General features: G+C 40.5%; 1 protein-coding gene across 1 annotated transcript in view; it reads left to right on the plus strand.

Annotated features, from left to right (window-relative positions):
- Positions 1 to 15,254, plus strand: part of LOC122546711 (repulsive guidance molecule A-like) — a 151,644-nt gene extending 136,390 nt beyond the window's left edge. Inside the window, exons 3-4 of the mRNA XM_087979806.1 lie at positions 3,253 to 3,752; positions 14,424 to 15,254. Coding sequence (XP_087835932.1) covers positions 3,253 to 3,752; positions 14,424 to 15,026 — 1,103 coding nt within the window. The 3' untranslated portion in view covers positions 15,027 to 15,254. The remainder of the gene's footprint in view (positions 1 to 3,252; positions 3,753 to 14,423) is intronic.
- Positions 15,255 to 17,110: the final 1,856 nt, after the last annotated feature.

Genomic DNA, 17,110 nt, shown 5'->3' on the forward strand with positions numbered 1-17,110 from the left:
ACACAGGCACTCCTACACACACGCACACACACACTCCTATACACACACACAGGCACTCCTATACACACACACTCCTACACACACACACACACACACCCACCCAGGCACACTTTTACACACACACACATACACACGGGCACTCCTATACACATACACACACACAGGCACTCCTATACACACACACACACACACACAAGCACTCCTATACACACACACACACGCACTCCTATACACACACACGCACACACACACACACACAGGCACTCCTATACACACACACACACGCACTCCTATACACACACACGCACACACACACACACACAGGCACTCCTATATATACACACACACACACACAGGCACTCCTACACACACACACACACAGGCACTCCTACACACACACACACATAGGCACTCCTATACACACACACACACAGGCACTCCTATACACACACACACACACACACACACGCACTCCTATACACACAGACACACGGGCACTCCTATACCCACACACACACACACGGGCACTCCTGTCCCCACACACACACAGACAAAGGCACTCCTATACACACACACACACAGGCACTCCTATATACACACACACACACAAACACACACACACACACACAGGCACTCCTATACACACACACGCACTCCTTTACACACACACACACGTACACACACACACAGGCACTCCTATACACACACACACACACGGACACTCCTATACACACACACACAGGCACTCCTATTTACACACACACGGGCACTCCTATACACACATACGCACACACACACTGGCACTCCTATATACACACACACACACACACAGGCACTCCTATATACACACACACACACAGACACACACACACACACGGACACTCCTATACACACACACACACACGGACACTCCTATACACACACACACACACACTGGCACTCCTATACACACACACACACACACTCCTATACACACATACTCACACTCCTATACACACACACACATAGGCACTCCTATACACACACACGGGCACTCCTATACACACACACACACACTCCTATACACACCCTTACAGACACACTCACTCCCATGCTCTCACATGCATCCCCTCGCAGACTTAAGACACTCTACAGTCACTACACACACACACATAACTCCCAACCCAGACAAACACACACAAAGACCCACATATATTTTGTGGGGTCAATTTGTACTTGCAGGGTTACGTTGTACTTTGCTCAAAAACTGCATGAATTTATGTAAAACTCCATCATCTCACTTTTTAGATTAGAATCAATCTAAACATCATGGCATAGACAGAGAACACAGGGGGCTAACACCTTCAACATATTGTCTAGCTATCACCATTGTTAACAGCTAACCTGAGAATGCAACTTTTATAAAAAGGTTTTGTGATTTACACATGAAAGAAGTGAAACTATCATGGTATTCAAACAAATGAAAGACAATCAATTTTTCAATGTATAATTTCAGTTACATCACACTGTAAATGTTTGCTATAAATTCTGTGTGTTAGGATTGAGCTCTCCACTATCATCTGATGAAGGAGCGACACTCTGAAAGCTAGTGTGCTTCCAATTAAACCTGTTGGACTATAACCTGGTGTTGTGATTTTTAACTTTGTACCTGCGGTGTTATTAATGATTTAACTTCAGTTCCAATGTACCTGTGTTTTTAATAATGATTTTATCCTCATTCCCACTAGATACAGAACTGGCTCAAAGTAGAAGACAGAGGGTGGTGGTGGAGGGTTGTTTTTCAGGCTGGAGGCCTGTAACCAGTGGAGTGCCACAAGGATTGGTGCTGGATCCACTACTTTTTGTCATTTATATAAATGATTTGGATGTGAGCAAAAAAGGTATAGTTAGTAAGTTTGCAGATGATACCAAAATTGGAGGCGTAGTGGATAGCGAAGAGGGTTACCTGAGATTACAACGGAATCTTGATCAGATGGGACAATGGGCTGAGAAGTAGCAGATGGAGTTTAATTTAGATAAATGTGACGTGCTGCATTTTGGAAAGGCAAATCAGAGCAGGGTTTATACACTTAATGGTAAGGTCCTCGGGCGTGTTGCTGAACAAAGAGACCTTGGAGTGCAGGTTCATTATTCTTTGAAAGTTGAGTCGCAGGTAGATGGGATAGTGAAGAAGGCATTAGGTATGCTTTCCTTTATTGGTCAGAGTATTAGGTACAGGAGTTGGGAGGTCATGTTGCGGCTGTATAGAACATCGGTTAGGCCGCTGTTGGAATATTGCATGCAATTCTGGTCTCCTTCCTATCGGAAAGATGTTGTGAAACTTGAAAGGGTTCAGAAAATATTTACAAGGATGTTGCCAGGCTTGGAGGATTTGAGCTATAGGGAGAGGTTGAACAGGCTAGTTTTCCCTGGAGCATCTGAGGCTGAGGGGGTGACCTTGTAGAGGTTTATAAAATCATGAGGGATTTGGATAGGGTAAATAGGCAAAGTCTTTTCCCTGACTTGGGGGAGTCTAAACTAGAGGGAACAGGTTTAGGGTGAGAGGGGAAAAATGTAAAAGGGACCTAAGGGGCAACCTTTTCACTCAGAAGGTGGTATTTGTATAGAATGAGCTGCCAGAGGAAGTGGTGAAGGCTACTACAATTGCAACATTTAAAAGGCATTTGGATGGGTAGATGAATAGGAAGGGTTTGAAGGGATATGGGCTGGGTGCTGGCAGGTTGGCGTAGATTGCGTTGGGATATCTGGTTGGCATGGATGAGTTGGACCGAAGGGTCTGTTTCCATGCTGCATATTTCTATGACTCAATGACCTCCGATTTTATTAGAGATTTTATCCTCAGTTCCTGTGTACCTGTGGTGTATTTGTGAATTTACCCTCAGTCTCATTGTGCCTGTGGATTTAGCAATGATTCTGTCCTCATCTCAATGTACCTGTGATGGTATTAACAACTTTACCCTCAGTTCCAGTGTACCTGTGATGTTATTACTGATTTTATACTCAATCACTTTGTACATATAGAGTTTGTTATCAGTTATAGTGTTCTTGTGGTGTTATTTATTATTTTATCTTCCGTTCAACTGTTACTGTCACATTAAGTTATTTTTGGCCTTAGTCATGGTATACCAATAATCTGAACTTTGATTTCTACCAGTAGTCACGATGTATTTGTGATGGTATTATTTGTTAACATACCCAACTGAACGTTGCTGTATTGTTACGAAGGATTTTAACCCATTATATCATTTACAGTGTTGTCGAAATGCAGAATTCTTCGATGCAACTCTGAATATCTTTTTGCCACAAATCACCTTGACGATTCTTTGAATGAGGATTATTGTATTGCCTTACGATCTTACTCACTCTGTACCCAACGAACTGCTTGGTTCTGCCGTGGTGACCTAGTATACCATTCTGCTGTACAAGGAATTGAGGACTTAATGATTCAGCATAATTGCTCCAAGGAAGGGGCAGTTTCACTACCTCGTCCCCGTGTCCCAGCAGAAAATCAGGAGAATTTACACCTGCCAGACACCTGCAAATATGAAAAGAGCTTTTACTTTAAACAACGCCAGAAACCCACTTATCTGCACTGTGATGTCTTTGGGAATCTCCACATCAGGACGTTTTACAATGATTTTCACACATGCCGAGTTCAGGGTGCATGGCCAGTGATTGACAATAATTACCTCTCTGTGCAAATGACTAATGTGCCTATCTCACCACATCAGAATATATCAACAATCAGTAAGGTGATGATTGTGGGGTATTTTAAACATAAGGGCAAAAGAAATATAAGCAGGATTAAGCTATATGCCTCTTTAAATCTTTTCTGCCATTTAAAAAGATCATTGTTAATCTTTGACCACAACTCCACTTTTTTGTTTAACTCCCCATATTCCTACTTTCCTAAACCCAAAATCCTTTGATACTAAATGATCAAACATCATGCAGGATCGGTTAGGACTATTTTCACTCAAGTTAAGAATGAGAGGGACCGCATACAAACCAATATATTTCTGACAGGACTAGATAAGGAAAATGCAGGAAGGATATTCCCAATGACCTGGGAGTCCAGAATAAGGAGTTAAAGTCTAAGGATACAGATTTAGATTTAGATTTTATTGTCACATTAAAGTACAGGATTACAGTGAAGAGTGTACATTTAGGGCTGAGATGAAGACAGGATAGACCATTTAGGACTGAGATGAGAAAAAATTTCTTCACCCAAACGGTGGTGAGCCTGTGGAACTCTCTGCTACAGAAAATGGTTGGGGTGGCATGGTGGCTCAGTGGTTAGCACTGCTGCCTCACAGCATGAGGGACTTGGGTCACTTCCAGCCTCAGGTGACTGTCTGTGTGGAGTTTGCACATTCCCCCTGTGCCTGCGTGTGTTTCCTTCAGGTGTTCTGGTTTCTTCCCACAATCCAAAGGTGTGCAGGTTAGTTAAAATGGCCATGCTAAATTGCCCATCTTGCTCAGGTGTAAAATGTAGGGAATGGGTCCGGGTGGGTTACTTTTCAGAGAGTCGGTGTGGATTTGTTGGGCTGAAGGGCCTGTTTCTACACTGTACAGATTCTATGAAAACAATGATTATTTTCAAGTTGGAGTTAGATACAGTTCTTAAGGTGAAAGGAATCAAAGGTTAGGGGTGTAAAAGTAATGAGTAGATGAGTCGTCATGATCATATTGAATGGTGGAGCAAGCTCAATGGGCCAAACAACCCACTCCTGCTCTTGTTTTCTATTCTTCTACATTTCATTTACATTCCTTGAGGTGGTGAATTCAAACGATTTTACAGCCTTTTGAGTGAAGGATTTTTTCCTCATTTAAGTAATAAATGGCTAACCCACATATCTTGAGTCAATGGATCTAATTCTAGTCTCTTCAGATGGGGGAATATAATTTTACATGTTTGCGCTTGCATTCTTCTATTCTACAGAATATGGTCCTGTTCTACTTAGTATCTCCTCACAGGACAGTCCTCTGATTATTAGCTTATGTTGCACTCTGTCTAAGTCAAGCGTATCCTTCTTTACCTACTGAGATCAAAACTGTCCACAGTATTCCGGGTATGGTCTCGCCAAAACCCAAAGTACTTAAGCTCTCTTGCAATATCATGTGTTTTCCCAACTGCTTGCTACACCTGTTAACTTTCTCAATTTTGTGAAGAAGGATAATCAAATCCCTCTGAACAGCAATATTTAAAATAGTACCAAAGTGACTAATCTCATATTTATCTACATTATATTCTATTTGCCACGTTATTACCTAATCAGTTAACCGATATTTGTTATAAAACTGAAGGTGCTGGAGAAACTCAGCAGGTCTGGCAACATCTGTGTAGAGAGAAACAGAGCTAATGTTTTGAGTCCAATGAATCTGCTTCATTTCAAAGAAGTTTCTCCAGCAATTTGTTTTTATTTCAGATCTCCATCATCCTCAATATTTTGCTTTTATTAACGTATATCTATCCCTTTTGCAATCTTCTCACTTGTTCTTCTCATAGCCTCCTTTGCCACCGAGCTTTGTGTCACTGGTAAGCTTGAATATGAAAGGGAAATGAATAACTAATAAGCCAGCAAAGGGAGGATGTGAGAACAGACTGATAGCTAATAAAGGAAACAAAAACAGAAATTGCTGGAAAAACAGTGGAAACAAAGCACCTGTGGAGTTAACATTTCATGTCCAGTCACCCTTTTTCAGAACAAATAATCAATGTCTTCTACAAGCAAACAAATCTATGATAAAAGGATGATGAAAGAAAGACTGGGTTTGATTTAGGACCTAAACAGGATTCACAAATGGAGAAAAGACACATGACTGAATTATTAAATGAGTATTTTATATTTGTCCTCTAAAGGAGGAGAATATAGTAAATATCATAAAAAAGAGAAGGCAATTCGCTGGACAGAGACCCAGGAAATGTTCTGGGAACCCAGGTTTGAATCATACCACAGTAGATGGTGGAATTTGAATCTAGCAAAAAATTGGAATTAAGAATCTGATGGTGACGATGAATCCATTATCGATTGTTGGAAAAACCCATCTGGTTCACTAATGTCCTTGACGCAAGAAAACTGCCATCCTCATGTGGTCTGGCCTACTTGTGGCTGCAGACTCACAACAATTTGGGATGAGCAAAAAATGCTGGCCTGGCTGGTGATGTCCACGACTTGTGAATGAATAAAAAAAAATAAAATGAAGAATATAATTTTTCATAGGATGTTCCATCACAGGACGTGGGGTGCTTTATATGCAAAAGTTGTTGAAGATGCCAGGGTAGGGTCATTTGAGAAAATGGTTTTAAAGGGCATGCATCTTATGCTTTTAAACCAGAGACATAGAGTTCAAAAGTGAGGAATTTATGGTGCTCTTTATAAAATGCTGGTTTAGCTTCAACTGGAGTAGTGTGTCAATTCTGAGCAATTTTCAAATGGCCCAACTATGCTACGAGTTTGTACATTTCTAAATTTCTGTTCAGTCATTTGAGAGTGCTCCACCATTCAATAGGATTGTGGTGGGTTTGTTTGCATTTTGAATTCCAAATTCTTATCTAACCCTGATAACTTGGATTGTGAGCAATTTTGAATCCTATTTCTTAGGAAAGATGTATTGGCCCTGGAGTGTGTCCAGAGGTTCCAGAGAATGATCCCAGGAATGAAAGCCTTAACGTATGAGGAATATTTGAGCACTCTGGGACTATACTCAATGAGTTTAGAAGGATGAGGAGGGACCTGATTGAAACTTACAGAATCCTGAATGGCCTGATCAGAGTGGATGTTGGAAAGGTGTTACCATTGGGCAGGAGAGATGAGGACTTGAGGGCGCCGCCTTAGATTAAAGGAAGACGTTTTAGAATGGAGATAAAGAGAAACCTCTTCAGCCGGAAAGTAGTGAATCTGTGGAATTCATTGCCACAGAAGGCTGTGGAGGCCAGGTCATTGAGCATATTTAAAACAGAGATAGATAAGTTCTTGAGTGCCAAGGGATATCAAAGGTTACAGGGAGAAAGTGGGAAAATGTGGTTTAAAATCTTATCAGCCATTATTGAATGGCAGAGCAGATTTGATGGGCCGAATAGCTTAATTTCTGCTCCTATGTTTTATGGTCTTATGGCGTTCTGATTCCTATGTCTAGTGAGAATACATCTGTCTTAAAATATTTTAAAGAAACTGCCTCTACCACTTTCTGAGGCAAAGGGTTCCAAAATTATATAATCCATTAAGAAAAAAATCAACTCTCAGCTTTGTCTGGTAAAGGTGATCTCTATTTTTTAAACAGTTGTCTCTTGTCCTGGGTTCTCCCATGGGAGGAATGATTATTTCCATATCCATCTTATCAAGACTATTCAGGACTTTATATATTTAAATCAAGCCACCCCTCATTCTTTTAAATTCTGGTGTGAAAAAGCTTTCTTCATTTGACAACCTGTTCATTCTGGGCATCCGTCTAGTAAACTTTGCCTGAACCTTAAAAGTAAGGAGACCTAAGAGTGTACACCATATTCCATTAAGTTGTGATGTTACTAACACAAGTATAACTAAAGCATAACATCCTTACTTTAATCTTCAATTCCTCTCAAATGAGAATAGTTTTCCATTTGCCTTTTTGAGATCAAAAGCCAATGTTTTCTGACTAATGAACTGAAACTTCTAAATCTTTTCACACTTTGGAATTCTACTGCTATTCTCCATTGAAGTAACATTTTGTTTTTTATTCTTCCTGCAAAAATGAACATTTTCACATTTTTCCATGTTGTGCTCCACCAGCCTGACTTTTGCTGAACCCACCTATATCTGCCTGGAACTTCCTTAAATCATCTTCTTAACGTACTTTCCTATTTATCTTTGCATCATGTTGATTTAGCTACTGTGCTTTCACTCCCCTTATCTAAGCCACTGATGTTAATTGTAAATGCTGAACCCCAGCACAGACCCTAGCCATACACCCTTCTATCACTCAGGAAAATATCAATTTAAGCATTATCTCTATTCTTTTACCATCTAGTCAATCTTCTGTCTATGCTCCTACATTTCCCAGGACTAGGGCCTGTGAGTTTTATGTTCATTAGGGCACAAACATTGAGTCTGTTTATCTAAATTAAACTCTATCTACCACTTCTTGGCCCATTGACCCAGATGATCAAGGTCCCATTGTACTCTGAGATAACTTTTTTCACTGTCATTACACCAAAAGTTTAGTGTCATCTGCAAACTTACTCCTATATTCAAATCCAAGTAATTTATATAAATGGCAAAAAGCAGTAGACACAGCACCGATCCTCTCAGCACACTGCTGGTCACAGGCCTCCAGTCTGAAAACCAACTCCCCACCAACAATTCTTTGCTTCAAGCCAATTTTATGTTCAAATGGCTAGGTCTCCCTGGATACCATGTAAACTAACCTTGCCAACCAGTCTACATGTGGAACCTTGTCAAATGCCTTGCTGAAGTCCATATAGACAATGTTCACCACTCTGCCTTCACCAATTTTCTTTGTCACTTATTCAAAAAAACTCAACCAAACTAGTGAGACACGATTTCCCATGCACAAACACATGTTGACTATCCCTAATCAGCCCTAGCCTTTCCAAATACATGTATCTCCTGTACCTCAGAATCCCTTCCAACAACTTACTCACCACTAACTTCAGGCTTAGTGGTCTATAATTCCTTGGTGTATCCTTACCATCTTTCTCAAATAATGGCATCCTTCACCCTCAAGTCTTCCAACACCTCACCTATGGCTATTGAAGATAGATATCTCAGCAAGGGGCCCATCAATCACTTCCCATCTTCCCACAAAGTTCTGGGATACACCTTGTAGGGGTATGGTTTTCCCTCAGTTATACTCCTGACTTCTAAGCACTTCAATTTGCTCCCAACCCCTGGTTCTAAACACTGGACTATTAATCAGGATGGAATGAAAAGGCAGCAGACAATCTTTGAGGGCAAAGAATTTCTGCATTTATTTATGTACAAAAAAAGTAACATAACAATACAACTAAAGGTAACTCAACAATGCTAGAAAAGGGTAAAACAACTATAATGTATTGTACAGGATGCACTATTAGTTAAAATAGACTATTAATTAGAGTCACTATATTTGAATCACAATACACTGATACCACCTACCACCTTCTACTAACTAAGTTGGAACTCTGGGATCTCAGGATTATGTTCACCACTTCGAACACGGTTTTGAAATTCACCTGATGCAGGTGATGTGGCTTGTCATACCCCAAGCAAGTTAGAGGATTTCGAGCTGCACAACCATTCAGTCTGGGTTCAGTCTGCAGATGCAGTTAGGTGTGTATTGGATTTATCGGGTAAGTACTTGGTTTTCTTTACTTTTGCTGGTTTGTCAGGTGCAGTCTTCTCCTTAATGGGAGCCTGAAGACTTGAAGCATTGGTCAGGTTAATCAGTGCTTCAAATTTTTGTTGGTCTTTGTTCTGGTTAGCGTCATCAGTTATGATGGTTTTTTCCTTCATTGTGTCTGTCACTTGTTTGGATACCACTCAATGTTTAGATACCTCTCAATGTGAGATAGGGGCCTGTAGTTATACTTGTTGCAGGGCCTACAAATCTCTGCACCGGATCTCTGGGGCATTGTCTTGTCACTGTTCTCTTTCAGTGCTTGATCGGTTGAATTTGTTTTCCGATGGTGAGAAGTGTGTTAATAGTGTGGACCAATGTTAGATGCTGGTAATTGCCACAGTAAACCTTTTGTTTCCACACTGTCTGCAAGAATCTATGAGTTGTGTGGCCAGAAGTGTAAAATCCATCTTGGGGCTGGATTCATTTGGGTTGAGTAAAAACAATGACTGCAGATGCTGGAAACCAGATTCTGGATTAGTGGTGGTCCTATAGCAGGGAGACCAGAATTGCACACAGTATTTCAAAAGTGACCTAATCAATGTCCTGTATAGCCGCAACATGACCTCCCAACTCCCATAACTCAGTAAACTGACCAATAAAGGCAAGCACATCAAATGTCTTCTTCACAATCCTGTCTACCTGGGACTCCACTTCCAAGGAACCATGAACCTGCACTCCAAGGTCTCTGCTCACAACACTCCCCAGGACCTTACCATTAAGTGTATAAGCGCTATCCTGATTTGCCTTTCTACAATTCAGCACCTCACATTTATCTAAATTAAACTCTATCTCCCATTCCTCAGCCCCTTGGTCCATCTGATCAAGATCCTGTCATTCTCTGAGGTAAACTTTTTAACTGTCCATTACACCTCCAATCTTACTAACCATATCTCCTGTGTTCACAAACAAATCATTTACATAAATAAGGAAAATATAAAAATAGGGGGTTTTGTGCCACTAAAGTGGGGAGGAGGTTGGAAGAAGAGTGGAAGGCAAATAGAGGAGATGTAACACCTGGTTATTCACATCCTCCTTCTACTGTCTACTCCACCTTCTACTAAATATGTCTTCTGAGTGAAACATTTATTTTATCATACTTCTTTCAAGTTAGTACCTGTATATGCTGTTCACAATAACGGTCTCCTCTACACTGGGAGACTAAATGCAGACTGGGTGCCTGTTTTGTAGAACACATATGTTCAATTCATAATCATGATACTGAGTGTCCAGTTGCTTGACATATAATTCTCCATACATTGTTTCGATGTTGACATTTCTATCCTTGGACTGCTATAGTGCTTCAGGTCAGTGCAGGCTTGAGGAACGACATGTTATCTTTTGCCTCAGCACACTACAGCTTGCTGGACTGACACCACAGCTTCTGCAACCATCTTGCTCTATGTGTTCTTTATCCTTTTTGTTTTGCTGGATTGGCCTTTGTTTCTTTCTTCATCCCTTCATGTTGCATTAAAATATTTTTATGTAATAATTCATTTGAACACAATAATTGTTTTCTTTTCACTATATCCATAATCACTCTTTCTAGTTGCTTTGTCATGAAATCTTTATTCAATTAATCTCCCTGACCTCTAATCTATCACTAACTTTTTTCCTGTTTTCTTCTTGACTCTTCACTTTTCTACAGGCTCAGAAATTCTCATTTCTCTACTTATAAACTAACTTGCTGTTATGCTAACATTTCTGTCCTATGTCTACTGCAATATCCCAATGAAATACAGTACAAATTGAAGGAACCTCATTTTCCATTTAGGTCCTTTACAACTTCTAGGTCTCAGTCTTGAATCCCACAGCTTCAAAGCTGCTGCATGATGTCTGTTCTCCGTTTTCCTTATTCCTCCTCCGACACCATCCCAACCATTCCAATATCTCTTGTCTTGTTTATTTTGTTCTTAGGGGAGAGGATCTATTTCTCCTCTTCATACTTTAATTTCCTGTTTTAAATCTCTTTCTTTTTCTCTTACCACCATGAACAACCCTTTGCACTGGCCCTCAACCCCATCTTTTCCCTTTGCCCTTCTTTGTCATTATTTCTGAAGAGTTATGCTGGACTCAAAACGTTAATTATTTCTCTCTCCATTGATCCTGCCAAATTTGTTGACCTGAAATATTAACTATGTCTCCACAGATGCTTATCTTATTTTGATCTCATTTTGGATTTCCAGCATCTATAGTGTTTATTTTACCTTTACAAATTGCTGCCCTGTTCTGCATCATTAACTTTTCACTGAAGATTTTATAAATTCCCCTCCTTTCCCTAACCCTTGCTATAGCTTAAAGCCCTACTTGTATCCTTCATATTCAATTCACGAGAAACTGGTCTCAGCTAAGTTGAGGTACAAAACCATCCCAATGAAACAGTTTGTATGATGCAAGTTTTGATGCAAGTGTCCCATGAATTGAATTGTGTAGTGCAGCCTCATCATTGTTAACACATTGGAATTCACTGAAAGATTGCCACATTTAATTAGCTTCAACTAGTTTCATTTTAATATTGCCTAAGGGCTTATGTTAACAGTCACAAGCAGAATGGTATTGACATTAAATAACAACAAACTGTCCTTCTTTGGAACCTTTAATGTGATAAGTCATCTTAACAGGGATATTATCAACTTTGACTCTGAGCCACACAAGGAAGGATAAAGTAAATTAATCAAAGCTTGACCAAGGTTTTAAGGAACAACCTACTGGAGGAAGAAGGGTTTAGAGAGAGAATTTCAGAGCTTGTGGTTTGGATGGTTGGCTGTAAACATGGCTGAACATGATGGAGTATTTAGAATTTGGATGTGCAAATGCCAGGACTGGAATGGCGAAGATATTTTGGGTTAAAAGAGAAAAACTGTGGAACCTGGAACTCTGAAACAAATACAGAAAATGCTGGAGAAACTCAACAGGTCTGGCAGCATCTGTAGAAAGAGAGCTAGAATTTAATATTTCAAGCCTGGTATTATTATTTTTCAGAACTGATATTGTGGAGGTTTGTTGAGCTGCAGGAGATCACAGAGAACAGAAAGGATCAACACAATGGATACCAAGGATGAAAATCAAAGTGTTGTTTAATTGTGAGCCATTGTAAACTAGTGAGCATAGAAGTGAAAGCTGAGTGGCACATGGTATAAGTTTGAATGGCAGCATAGTTTTGGGTGACTTCAATTTTCTGAATTAACAAAATGATGTAAATATTGCTGTTAATGGTCGCTAAGGGAAAGGTTGATATTCAGTTAGGGAACAGTATTTGCAATCACAAAGAAAATAGTGATCATGGTAAATAACATCATGTTTACGGTCACCTGAAGAATCATGCAAACATTTACTCAAAGAATGGTGCTTACAATCAACCAAAGAATAATGTTAAAATTCACTGAAGGAATTGCATTAAGATTTATTAAAAGAATAGTAAAAATAAGATTGTGTTAACATTCAATACCAGAAAATATTTAATGTTCATGAACAGAATTGGATTGATTTTTACCTGGGGACAATGTTGCAAACAGAATTGTATTAATATACAGTAAGGAAATGTTATGAATAGTCACTAAAAGAAGCACAGTAATATTCAGTAAATGAAGGATGTTGACAATTACTAAGGGAATTTTATTAATTTGTCAGGAACGGAAGGGTGCACTAACTGAAAAGAGTTAATGGTCACAGAGCAATTGTGACAGCGAGGTGGTCGTATTCTTTAAATGAATCAATAATGGTCCATAGGACAATTATGTAACTGTTCATCAGGAGTAAAGTATTGATAGTTATTAATGAGTCTGATGATAATGATTCCTGTTTGTTGCTTTTCTTGTCACCATGTTAAATGGGAGAAAATCAGACAGCAGTGAATGAGTAGGAACAGAGAATAAAAGAGAAATGGCAATTTTTCTCCTGGATGTAGGCCTGAAACCAAATGTGTGGGCAGTTAGACCCACTCTGAGACTCACTTATCAACATTCCACATTCATCATGCTGGTTCAGTTTTGACCTTTTCTACTGAGCAAACAGAAGGAACTAGCTGGAAACTGGTGAGTTTCACTGCATTACATATGCTAATCAGGTGTTCATGTCAATAGCATGAGGGCACTGTTTTCACTCTTGGCTGGGGAAGAAGTCAGCAGTCATGCTCGATGAAGAGTCACTGGATTCGAAACACTAACTCTCAACAGATGCTGCCAGACCTGCTGTGTTTCTTCAGCACTCTGTTTTTATTTCAAACTTCCAGTAAGTGCAGCTCTTTGTGCTTACTTTAGTGTTTGTGCTTTGCCTGCTATAATCTCCTCCTACCTCACCTGATCACCTATGCTTTTGGAGCCTGGGAAATTGAATACGCAACTGGCAGCAGCTTTTGAGTGGGGACATTTTACAAAAAGAAAGTGAGGGACATGATTTTAAAAACAAGATTTAAAATCACTCAGGCCTGAAGCAACTGAAGTCAGGCTAACCATTTAAATCCTACCTTAAGTTCACCTCAAGGGTGAGTGAATAAAGAGCAGTATGAGTAACTAAGACAGTATTTAAAATATAAGAAGTGACAAAGAGCAGACAATGAATGAGGAATGGAAAATGAAGGAAGACAAAATCAGAACAAAGTGAGTTGGAAGGAAAATTGAATGATCAATAGACAGTAGATAAGTTGACAGCAAGTGAAAGGCAAGTAGAGTGTGTGAAAGTAAGGAACAGTGAGTGTGAGCAAGAGACACAAAACATTTATGAATAAAGTCAAAATGTAAAAAGCAGAAAATTAGAGAAATGAAAAGGCATGAGGAATGTTGAGTGAGTGACAAACTTTGAGTGCCAGGGAGGGAAAAGGGAATAGAGCGTAAACAAAAAGTACTCAATGGGAAGAGTAGAGAGATTATAAAATCAATAGAGAGTGAGGAATAGACTACAAATGAGTGACCAGTAATAAAAGTGGAGGGCTACAGAGTGAAGTGTGACAGAGTGAGAGGGTGTGAGAATCTGAGTAATTCATAAAATGTAAGTAACGCAGATTGTAATAATCAGAGATTAATGATTTCTCTCTCACTGATTTTCAGGTTACTGCTATTTTCAAGAATTCCAAGGAATGCATTGACCAGAAAGTGTATCAAGCTGAAATTGACAATATTCCAGCTGCATTTGTAGATGGATCTGTAAATGGTGGTGATAGAAATGGGGCCAACAGTCTTGTGATCAAAGAAAAGTCTGATGCTGGCCATGTGGAAATCCAGGCGAGTTACATTGGTACAACTCTGTTAGTGCGCCAGGTGGGGCAGCATCTGGGCTTTGCCATCCTCATGCCTGAGGAAGTAGCAAGCTCACATACAGAGGAGCAGGATCAGCAGCTCTGTGTATCAGGCTGTCCTTTCACAGAAAGACTTCCCTTGAACTCCCCCATTGACAATGAAGAAGGGGCCAAAGCCAAATGCAAAGAGAAACTGCAGGTGGAAGACATCTATTTTGAATGTTGTGTCTTTGATATCCTGGTGACTGGTAATCCCAATGTGTCGTTAGCAACATTCAGAGCTGTGGAAGATGCCAAAATTTTGCACCCTGATAAGGAGACATTTCATGCTTTTAGAAACAGTGTGGCTGGCAGGCCGACTGTCTGCTGCATGTTTCTTTTGGCTTCTGTACTATGGATAGTGTTTCTGCATTAAGCAACTTTCTGTTGTGTCTGGAGCCTTAAAAGAGAGCCAATGACCAATCTGAATGCATTGCTGTTCCCTCACACTGAGTACTCATGTGAAACCACAAACCCAGCCCTGAAGTTACCCCCTTCTCATTTTATTCAACTATTTTTGATGTCAACATAAAATAAATAATTCAGTGGTGGTGCCTCTTCCAAATGCAGAAGACTTTCCAAAATAATAAAATACTTAACTGTTGCTTCATTTCTAAAATTATTATCTCATATAGAAATGCACATAGCCCAAACTGTTAAACATTCAGACACACTCGACGATGGCCTTGTGATATTATCGTTAGACTATTAATCCTGAAACTGAAGTAATGTTCTGGGGACCCAAGTTTGAATCCTGACATGGCAGATGGTGGAATTTGAATTTGATAAAAAAAGTCTGGAATTAAGAATCTATTGATGACCATGAAATCATTGTTGATTTTCAGAAAAGCCCATCCAGTTCAGGGAAGGAGCTCTGTCATCCTCACCTGGTCTGGGTTACATGCGACTCCAGACCCATAGCAATGTGGTTGACTCTCAGTTGCCTTTTGGAATGTTCTAGCAAGCCATTCAGTTGCACCAATCGCTACAAAATCTCAAAGAAATGAAACCAGATGGTTCACCACATATCGACCCAAGCACAAGAAAAGACAATGGCACAAACAGCAATGTGGACCCTGCAAACTCCTCCTTACTGACATCTTGGGGCTAGTCCCAAAATTGGAAGGGCTGTCTAAAAAACTAGTCAGCAGCAGCCTGACATTGCCAAACTCACAGAATCATATCTTACAGACAATGTCCCAGAAACCACCATTACCATCCCTGGACCTGTCCTGTCTCACTGGCTGGACACACTCAACAGAAATAGTGGCACAGTGGTATACAGTTGGGAGGGAGTTGCCCTGGCAGTCCTCAGCATTGACTCCAGACTGCATGAAGTCTCATGGTTCCTGGTTAAACATGGGCAAGGAAATCTCTTGCTTATTATCATGTACCATCTTCCCTCAGCTATTGAATTGGTACTCCACCATGCTGAACAACATCCAGAGGATGGTTAGAGCACAAAGTTTACTCTGGGTGAGGCTTTCAATGTCCAGCACTGTTCGGCAGCAGTATCACTGATCAAGCTGGCTGGGTCCTAAAGGACTTAGCTGCTAAACTGGGTCTGTGGCAGGTGGTGAGGGAATAACAAGAGGGAAAAACATACCTGCCCTTATCCTTGCCAATCTGCATCTGTCCATGACAGTGTGAGTTAGAGTGACCATTGCACAGTCTTTTTGGAGACGAAGTCCCACTTTCACATTGAAAATTATGTTCATCTTGTTGTCTGGCCCATCGCTGTGCTAAATGGGATAGAGTTCAAACAGATACAGCAACTCAACACTGGGGATCCAAGAAGCATCAGCAGCAGCAGAATTGTACTCCAGCACAATCTATAACAAAGAACAAAGAACAAAGAATAAGAACAAAGAAAATTACTGTTCAGGAACAGGCTCTTTGGCCCTCCAAGCCTGCACCGATCCATATCCAAATCTAAACCTGTCACCTATTTTCTAAGGGTCTGTATCCCTCAGCTCCCTGCCCTTCCATGGATCTGTCTAGATACATCTTAAATGATGCTATCGTTCCTGCCTCTATCACCTCCACTGGCAATGCGTTCCAGGCCCCCACCACCCTCTGCATAAAGAGCTTTCCACACATTTCTCCCTTAAACTTTTCCCCTCTCACTTTGAACTCATGACCCCGAGTAATTGAGACCCCACTCTGGGAAAAAGCTTCTTGCTATTCACCATGTCTATACCTCTCATGATTGTGTAGACTTCAATCAGGTCCCACCTCAACGGGGAGAACGTGCAAACTCCACACAGTCAGTCGCCTGAGGCAGGAATTGAACCCCGGTCTCTGGCGCTGTGAGGCAGCAGTGCTAACCACTGAGCCACCATGCCACCCGCAAGTTGAGCTATAGGGAGAGGCTGAACAGGCTGGGGCTGTTTTCCCTGGAGCTTCAGAGGCTGAGAGGTGACTTTACAAAATTATGAGGGGCGTGGATAGGGTAAATAG

The sequence above is a fragment of the Chiloscyllium plagiosum genome, unplaced genomic scaffold, assembly GCF_037043375.1.
Source record: "Chiloscyllium plagiosum isolate Xiang-an unplaced genomic scaffold, Cpla_swu_hap1 HiC_scaffold_3, whole genome shotgun sequence".
NCBI classification, from domain to species: Eukaryota; Metazoa; Chordata; class Chondrichthyes; order Orectolobiformes; family Hemiscylliidae; genus Chiloscyllium; species Chiloscyllium plagiosum.